The sequence below is a fragment of the Sminthopsis crassicaudata genome, chromosome 6, assembly GCF_048593235.1.
Source record: "Sminthopsis crassicaudata isolate SCR6 chromosome 6, ASM4859323v1, whole genome shotgun sequence".
Classification (NCBI taxonomy): Eukaryota; Metazoa; Chordata; class Mammalia; order Dasyuromorphia; family Dasyuridae; genus Sminthopsis; species Sminthopsis crassicaudata.
The window spans coordinates 257,344,679-257,353,519 of NC_133622.1; the positions used below are offsets into that span (position 1 = coordinate 257,344,679).

At 57.1% G+C, this 8,841-nt stretch overlaps 1 protein-coding gene across 2 annotated transcripts; it reads left to right on the forward strand.

Annotated features, from left to right (window-relative positions):
• Positions 1 to 7,117: 7,117 nt before the first annotated feature.
• Positions 7,118 to 8,013, forward strand: LOC141545403 (interferon-induced transmembrane protein 1-like). Of its 2 annotated transcripts, XM_074272399.1 has the most exons (3): positions 7,118 to 7,240; positions 7,272 to 7,547; positions 7,670 to 8,013. In XM_074272399.1, the coding sequence occupies exons 2-3, from the start codon at positions 7,308 to 7,310 to the stop codon at positions 7,877 to 7,879; spliced, it is 450 nt and encodes a 149-aa protein (XP_074128500.1). In that variant the 5' UTR covers positions 7,118 to 7,240; positions 7,272 to 7,307; the 3' UTR covers positions 7,880 to 8,013. The 2 variants fall into 2 exon arrangements, with proteins under 2 accessions (XP_074128500.1, XP_074128501.1); XM_074272400.1 differs by having other exon boundaries at positions 7,183 to 7,547.
• The last annotated feature ends 828 nt before the right edge of the window (positions 8,014 to 8,841 follow it).

Here is an 8,841-nt window from a genome sequence, read left to right on the forward strand (position 1 = left end):
GCTCTGCCTCTGTCTCTTTTATTGCAGGTTGGACAGTTGTAGTCCACAGGTACTTTGGAATCCTTCTCTTGCTCTGGTTTTGTGTTCTTTGTCACCCTATTGGCGTGTGTGTGTGTGTGTATGTGTGTGTGTGTGTGTGTGTGTGTGTAAATTCACCACAAAATTCCACAACGTGAGATTCTTTTTCTGTTTGCTCTTTCCCCCTTTCTGCTTGGGCTTTTTGTTGGGTCTGGGCTCTGTGCGCTCCTGGGAGAGGATCTGAGAGGAGCTTTGTGATTTGGGGTCCTTCTGCCCGAGTTTTTGGTTACTGTTCGTTGGTTACACTTAACTATGCTCTGGTTACTATAAACATATAAGGGTAGGGCAGATTATCTTTCTGTCCTTCGCAAAACCCCAACCTGGCCTTTGAGCGTTGCCTGGAAACAGTGCGTACCGGAGGCTCCCAGAGCCGCCCTGGGCATGAATTCTGCTGTCAAAGACAACCACCAAAGCATAAGGTGGTCCAGAAACACGCAGTGTCGTGTAGTCAGTACCTGCCAAACATGGGGAAGCACTCCCCTCCGATGGCGGCACTGCTGCCAGTGCACGACAAGGGGCAACAGGGAAAAGGGGATAGAAGCAGGGACAGGGAAGGAAGAGAGAGACGTGATTCTCATGAAGACATGGACACTTTCCTGGGGGGGGCGACCGAGTATCTAACGGAAGTAATCCGGAGGTGTCCGAGGGGTTGTAGTGGCGGCCAGGGAAGGACAGGGGCTGCCCGACTCGGGAAGAAATCCGAGAATTGTTTTCTCTTTTCTGCATCCGGCTCTCTGTTTCTTCCTGTCTCTGCCTCTCCCTGTCTCTTTGTTGGGAGGGCTGTGCTGGCTCAGGGGCCCCTCTGCTCTGGATTCAGGCTGTGGTCTGCACTACGGCTTCTGCCCTGCAGCTCACCTGCACCCCTGATGAGGACCAAGGCTGTGGTTGCTATCTAAGGCTTTCCCCAAAGAAAGAACAGATAGGAAACTTTCCTACAGACTACACCATGAAAAGGGATGGGACTGATAGCTATTTGTTTCCTCGTGCACACAAAAGACCCTCCCAAGAGCAAAACACACTTTGAATAGCCAAGTTCTCGCGGCCAGGAGGCAGCTGCTCCAAACCACTTGACCATGCAGCCATTCGTGGGACGCGGACTGGGCCGTTTCCCTCGGACATCACATCTGTACGATCCCAACCGTAGCCTCTGCCAAAACAGGCTCACCCGTTAGTCAGTCAGCTGTGGGAACTCTCCCTGGGTGCCAGACGCCGGGCTAAGCCCTGGGGAGATCAAGAAAGGCGAGGGCAGTGCCAGGCTTGCAGAATCTCACCTAGTGGGAGAGACAAACGTCAGAGTAACTGAGAGGGCGAGCCTCTGGCAGAAGCTCTTAACAAGCTGAGGATGGAGAGCCTCGGGGCTCCAGGAGTGGGAGCGTGGGCCGCCCCCAGACCATGGAGGAAAGGGGCCGTAGGAAGGGGCCGGGTTTGACCTTTTTATGCTCTACAGAAGCTTTTACGTTTGATGGATCTTGGGGGCAACGGGGAGCCATTGGTGTTCCCTGAAGGGGTGACGTGGGAAAATGACTTTGGAGGCTGGGTGGAGCTTAGACTGGCAGCAGGCAGACCCTACTTCCCCCAGGCACCAGCTGGTGAGGGTTGGGTTGGCACCAGGGGAGTGGCCAACGGGAGTGGAGAGAAAGGGCCTGGGGGAAGGTTGCTGTGGTTTGGCAACAGATGGAGCATGAGCTAGAATTTGAGGGCAGCTACAGGTTGGGCGCTTGGGGGACTGGGCTTCCGGATCCTGGGAGGGGGAGAATTTGAGGGGGACTCGAGTTCTGTGTTGGACCAGTTGGGCTTGAAACGTTGACCGGACATCTAGGTCCACCCTTGTAAGGAAGAGCTGGGGGCGGGACTGGAGGCCAGGAGAGAATTTGGCAGGGGGTATTTCAAGGCGGGACTCACGTGGATGGAAACGGGATGGAATCCAAGGGAGGCGGAGAAAGAGAACCAGGGGGGCTATCGAGGGGACAAGGGGAAGGGGGGACGAGTGTAGACAGGCCGGGAAGCAGCAGAGGATCGAGGGACTGGAGGTCGGCGTGAAGGCGGGAGGCCTAAGGCTGGCCTGAGACAATGAAAAGCCTGACTGGATGAAGGAATTCGCAAGTGCAATTCAGACTCTTGTGGGGGGTAGAAGGCACGTGTGACCGAGGAAATGGGGGGAGCCCTGAGGACCCCTGCCCACGGCTGGCTGAGGGAGGACCAGGAGGCAATGGGCCAAGCTCCCTTCCCAGCCAGTTCCGACAGAGCGGAGTCTCCGCCTCCCTCCTCCTGGGTCAGAAGGGGAGGGAGGGAGGGAGGTCCGGACTCCGGCTTAGACCGCGGGGAGGCTGCCCGCCCGGCCTGGAAGGTTTCTGTTTTTCTACAGAGTTTGAATCTCGGGAAATAGAAAGTTGGCTCAGAATAACGGGAGAGGGGTGAGCGGAGGAGAGGAGGGGCAGCCCACTTGGGGCTCCTCCTACCAGTTCTCTCGTCCGACTGCAGCTTCAGGCTGAGTAAACTCAGCTCCCTGAGCCCCGGTTCCCTGAGCCCCGGTTCCCTGAGCCCCGGTTCCCTGAGCCCCAATTCCCCGTCTGTTCCAGGCTCCCTGAGCCCCGGTTCCCTGAGCCCCGGTTCCCTGAGCCCCAATTCCCCGTCTGTTCCAGGCTCCCTGAGCCCCGGTTCCCTGAGCCCCAATTCCCCGTCTGTTCCAGGCTCCCTGAGCCCCGGTTCCCCGTCTGTTCCAGGCTCCCTGAGCCCCGGTTCCCTGAGCCCCGGTTCCCCATCTGTTCCAGGCTCCCTGAGCCCCGGTTCCCCGTCTGTTCCAGGCTCCCTGAGCCCCAGTTCCCCGTCTGTTCCAGGCTCCCTGAGCCCCGGTTCCCTGAGCCCCGGTTCCCCATCTGTTCCAGGCTCCCTGAGCCCCGGTTCCCCGTCTGTTCCAGGCTCCCTGAGCCCCGGTTCCCCGTCTGTTCCAGGCTCCCTGAGCCCCGGTTTCCTGAGCCTAACCCTCCTTGCTCCTCCCCAGGAGTTCACAAGTCAAACTCCCAGGAAAGGCCGGAACTAGAGAATTGTCAAGTACCGACTTAGCACTCAGTAAGAACCTAATATCTCGTTATCTCATTAGCACTCAGTAAGAACCTCACATGCCCCCCCCCCCAAGGTGAACTTTTGTGATTTGGGGCCATTTTGCTGGTTTTTTGGAGTATTGAGTATTGTTTTCCCAATCTCTTTTCTGCAGCTGCCTTTGTCTCTGTCTCTCTTTTTCTCTGACTCTGTGTCCATCTGTCCGTCTCCCCAAGCCAGCTTCAGATCCTCATCATTCCACAGTGCTGTCTCCACAGTTACCAAGTCCGTGGCCCATCTCCGGCCTCCTTCTGCCTCTCTGTAGTCTTTGTGGCTGGAGTCTCTCTCTCCTCCTGCACACTCTTCTCTCTAGGGTTTCAGTCCTGGTTCTCCTCCTCCCTTTCTGTTTATTGCTCAGTCTTTTTTGCCTCCTGGCTCCTCATCCTGGTCACACTAACTGTAGGTGTCCCACTAGGATAACTCCTTCCTCTTTTCTCTTTCTATTCTCCCTGATGCCATGAAGCCATCAGCTCCCCCTGACTTATCATCTCAGCTGAAAATTCTCCGTTTCACGTGCTCTGCTCTCCCCTCTCTGTTGAGCTCCATTCTCACATCTCCAATAGAGATGGGGTGTCTCATACATCGTGTGTTAGCTCAGCAAACCCCGAACTGAACTCATGACCTCCCTACAACTCCCCTGCCCTTTCAACCCCCCCAGGGCTCCCCTGCTGTCAGTGTTCCAGGCTCCCCGCCTAGGAGTCGTCCTGCACGCTTCACTCTCCCGCCCCTCGCATCCAATCTGGGGCCCAAGCTTGTTGAGTTGACTTTGCTGGCCCTCTCACGCATGTCCCCCACTCTGTTGCAGGCCCCCACCCCTCACTCCTGGATGACTGCAGCAGCTGCCAGGGGCTCTGTCTGCCTCAGCTTCCCCACCCCAGTCAGTCCAGTTAGTCAGCAAGGTGATTTCCCTAAAGCCTAGGTTTGACCCTGTCACTGCTTACTCAGGAAACTCCTCTGGCTCCCTGTCTTCCAGAGCAGAGAATCCAAGGAGCTCTGGTTGGTCTCCAAGCCTTCATCCCCTGCTCCCCCACCTTCCCAGTCTTGTTACACCTTCCTGCCCAGCGTGGCCGCTTGAATCCCACACCACCAGCCTCTTGGCTGCTCCTTAAACAAGACCCTCCGTCTCTTGGCCTGGAGCATCGTCTCTGACCATTCCCCATTCCTAGTGCTCTGTGCTCTCCTTCCCACTGTGAACACTGCTGGGTCAAAGGGTATGGACAGTTTGATCGTCCTTTGGGCATCGTTCCAAACTGCTCTCTAGAACAAGGCTACAGATTCTTTTGAGACACCTCATGACCCCGGTCTGTGACCCCAGCCCTTTGGGTCCCCTTCCCAACCTCAGCACTTCCCTGCTCTTCCTTTCAGGCTCTCATTTTTTCCTTCTTCCTTCCCCGCTCTCTCCTCTCTCTCCATCTGTTAGGCCCTGGAGAGCAGGCACATTCCCCTCCCCTTTTTCATTTGTGCAGTTAGACTTGGAAATTGAATTTTTAAAGGAAACTATACATTTTGCGGCTTTGACTCCCCTTCGTATACCATTGCAGTACAATAAAGGATAGAAAAGAAAGTCTCCCAGGGCTCCTCTCTCTGACTTCATCCCTGTCCGAAAACTACCCTGGGAATAGAATTGTTGCCAAGGACGTCTCCCGTCCTGCAGTCGTGCCCTCGTTATAGCCCCTGCCCAGCCAAGACCGGCCTCCTCCCCTGGCTGACGGCCTGAGCCACCGTCTCCAAGCTGTCAATGCCAAGTTCTCTCCTCTGTCCCTGCCCTCTCTTTGAAGTAAAGCTAACAGCTGCAAGACTAACTGCACTCTCACTTCTCTATTTTGCTAACTGAAAACCCTTATATAAACAGTGTACCTCAGTTGCTCTGAGCTGATGCTTTTTCGGTCAGCTGGCTTAACCTCTCGCCATTAAAGATTAAAGACAACCCCTTCTTGCATCAGTTTCTCTGGTATTACACCTCTATGTCTCCCTGTCTCTTCTCTGTCCCCTTCTGCCTCCCCGTGTCCCTTTGGATCTGTCTGTTTCTGAATCTCTCCCTGTCTCTCTTCCTTTCTCTCTGGCACTCTCCCCTGTCTTTCTCTCCCCCCTTTCACCTTCTCTGTCCCTTTCCATCTGTGTCTCTCTTCCTCCGTATGTCTTTTTTCTGTTTATCTCCTTCCTTTCTCTCTCCCTCTCCCCTTCCCTCCCTGCATTTTTTCCACCCTCTCTCTGTCTCCATCTCCTTGTGACTATTTCTTTCTGCGTGTTTCTGTCTCTTGTTTTCCCCACTCAGGGATCCGTGGCTGGTCGCATCATTTCCCACTTTTGTTTCGGGGATGCCCCTTCGTGCTGTGCATGTGTAGAACTGGCACCTCTGGCTTCAAGAGAACAAGCACCTTCCAGCGGGATGGGGCGAGCTCCCTTGTCCCCCAGACCACGTCCGCTTTCCGGGGCCCCTCCCCCACGTGGCCAGAGCTGCGGGGGCCAGGGGCATCCAGGGTCTTTGAGGTCAGTTCCCTGGTCCTTGCTTCAGAACTTCTGTAAACTTGCTAATGGTCCTCAGTCTGATGCACAATCACCACCCCTTGTCTCTCGATCTTTCGGCCCTTGGAGAATGGGACTGAGAGATCTAATCTGCTAGGACTCACGAGACTTTTTAAAAATCGGTTTTTATTGATATTTTCCGTATCTGAGCTCCTCTTAGTTCCCAGGATCTGCCCCTCCTCCTCCCAGGGAGCAGTTCCATGTCACAGGGTTTTCAAAGAGCTGACAGCCCCCCCGTGGCGAGCACCCCCAAAAGTTTCTCTCATCACCGCTGCGAGGGACGCGGAGCCAGAGCAACCAGCAGCGGCCGGGTGAGGGGGGAGCCAGGGTAGGCTCGTGCTCCTCACGGCTGCTCTTCCTGCCTCTGGAGATCGCGCAAGACCCCGCCACGAGGAAAGGGACTCCGAGAGGCCTGCCCCGGTCCCAAGCTGACCCAAAGGGGTCCACCCCAGCCCTCACAGCCAGAGGAAGGAGAGAGGACAAACCAAAAGGCCTTTTCCCCCAACCAGAATACCCGGGACATCTTGGAGTCAAGGGAAAGCTGAAGCAGCCTCACCAAGCTCTGGGCTCTGCCCGCTCCCAGGATGGGCTTCTTTGTCCAGTGCCCTCGTAATAACCTTCACCGAACTGCTGAGGCTGAGAAAGGGGACCCCAAAGAATTGGCAGGCTTGAACCCACTTCCAGTCAAAGGGCAAAGCTTATTGTGCTTGTAGTGCCATGGCGAGCCGGATGAATTCCAGATTAGCAAGGGAGCCGAGAGAAGGGGCCGGATCTGAGCAGAGTCGGGGCAGAGCTTCGTCACCTCCTTGCTAGTTGGGCGGCTCTCAGACAGCTTCGAGGGGCGAGCTCTTGGTTATCGCTGACGCAGGTTATGGGTCTGACGGTCAGCAGTGTCGGCAGGACTATTGCCAGGCCACAAGAATGGGTGACAGAGATTGTCAGAACAGGGGCGCCCTCGGGGCCGAAGGGCTGCCGGATCGGACACATCTTTCCTAAAATCTAAGGGAAGGACACGATGACATTTATTGACAGGCAAGAGCACTTACGCTCCTAGGTCAATCATTAACGGACAGAGCGCTCTTAGGGCAAAAGGCTTGGGAGTCCCTGCAGTCTGGAGCATCGCTCCCCGTGTGCCCTGCCATCCTTACGGCCCCGCGGACCCGGAGCCCGGGGTGCAGGCCTGGCTTTGTCTCTGGGCCCTTCGCGGGGTAAGCGATCGCGCTGACCCACTGGTGGAAAGAACTGCAAGGTGAAAGCGAGGAATCCAGGCCCGGGGATGCTTTGGCCACTGCTTGGTTTGGCGGAAGGATTGCGCCCTGCGAGGGGCAGCTTGCCTAGTTTCTGTTTTTCTACAAACTTTGCAGTCTCAGGAAATAGAAAATTGGCACAGATTGAGCAGAGAGGAGGAGGGGAGGGGAGATGGGACGGCCCATCTGGGGCTCCTCCTGCCAAGTTCTTTTTCTTCATTGTCTGGAAACTCCTGCAGCTTCCGGCTCGAGCTCCAGGCGGTGTGCACTCCAGGCCCCCCGAGCTCCAGGCCCCCCGAGCTCCAGGCCCCCCAGCTCCAGGCTCCCCAGGCTCTCAGCTCTTCAGGCTCCGGAGCCATGAACATGAACCAGACATTCCCCTTGGGGCAACCCAACCGAGCTTTTCCTCCCGGCAACTATGATCTTCTCTCGGAGGAGCCAGGACTGCGGCCTCCGGGGCAGGACCCGGCCTCCACCACCATCAGCGTCCACTCCTACGAGCCTCCCCCGAAAGACTTCTTTGTCTGGTCCGTGTTCAACACGTTGTACATGAACTTCTGCTGCCTGGGCTTCATGGCCCTGGTGTTCTCCGTAAAGGTGGGTAGGGGCGCTGGGGCCTCTGGGCGCGGGCCAGCTCGGGGGTCGCCAGCGGGTGCTCGTGTGAGCTGCGCCTTCCGCCCCCCCCCCAGCACTAACCCCGGCTCCCTCTTCCCCCCCAGGCCAGGGACCGGAAGTTGGTGGGTGACCTGCACGCAGCCCAGAGCTACGGGGCCACAGCCAAGTGTCTCAACATCTGCGCTCTGACCTTCTCGCTTCTGCTGGTCGCTCTGGTCATCATTCTGGTGGCCACCGGTGTCATCATCATCAGGCAGGTGGCCATGAGCCAAGACAACAACCCTCACTTTCCGGATTTATTTTCGGGCAACTAAGCACAATTTCGCCCCTCTCTAACCTAGTCTCTAGGTCGCTCTCCCCCCCCCTCCCTTCCTCGGTTTTGAGAGGCCTCCTCCGCCCCTCTCCCCTTCCTCCCCGCCATCGTGTTCAATAAAGACCTCGGTTTTTACGTGACTCCCTCTTTTTTTGCTCACCCCCTCCCCGGGGACCCGGCCCCGCGTAGAGGAGCTCTGGGTCGCCCAGGCGGAGCAGAGGGATGAGCTCGGGTCCAAGAACAAGAGCTCTCCCGCCGGGGTCAAGCAAAGACTCCCTGTCTCGCTCCGCTCCTGCTTGGCCTCCCAGGGACGGCAGAAACGCTAGGAGCCGGGTCTGGGGGCAGGAAGCCCCCTCCCGAAAGCCTCAGCCTGCGGGCTGTCCCCCCCCCCCCCCCAAGGAGCAGCAGCACATTTGGAGGCAGAGTTTTGTCCTTCCCAGAGCTCAGACACCGGGTCCAGTTCACCCGGGAGCGATCTGAGGAGGCGGTTAGTGCCGCCCGGGGATGCTCGGCCTGACCCCGCGGCTCTCCCAGGATTCCCCAGGGCAGGGCAGGGAAGGCACTGACCAAGGCTTCGAGTCTGTCCTGAGAGCGTTCCTAAGGTCCGTGGTGGGGCAGTGGTCGGGAGCTGACGGACCGAACCGCAGCAGGGAGCGAAGAAGCAAAAGACCCCGCAAAGAGCTCACAATTTAGTGGGGGGGGGGACAGAAACTAAGCAAGGTGCACACAACATGGGTCCTGATGGACTCAGGTCATTGTAAATAGCAAGTATTTCTGTCCCCAAACCCCGAGACCTCCCCTCAGATCTATTGGACTTTTTTTGCATCGATGAAAGAAGAGATTCTTTGCCTCAGTTTCCATCTAGCTTCAGTCACTGAGTGGGTGCAGCCTCACTCAAACTGACACCTGTTGAAGAAGCTTAAAAAGCGCCAGGTGTCCGCTGCAGCCGCGGCCATGGCCGTC

What these genes read in the sequence shown, in the direction of transcription:
- LOC141545403 (XM_074272399.1), top strand. Translation starts at nt 7,308, where the DNA reads ATGAACATGAACCAGACATTCCCCTTGGGGCAACCCAACCGAGCTTTT. An exon ending in CCCTGGTGTTCTCCGTAAAG is followed by an intron (nt 7,548 to 7,669) that starts GTGGGTAGGGGC and finishes CTTCCCCCCCAG; the next exon opens with GCCAGGGACCGGAAGTTGGT.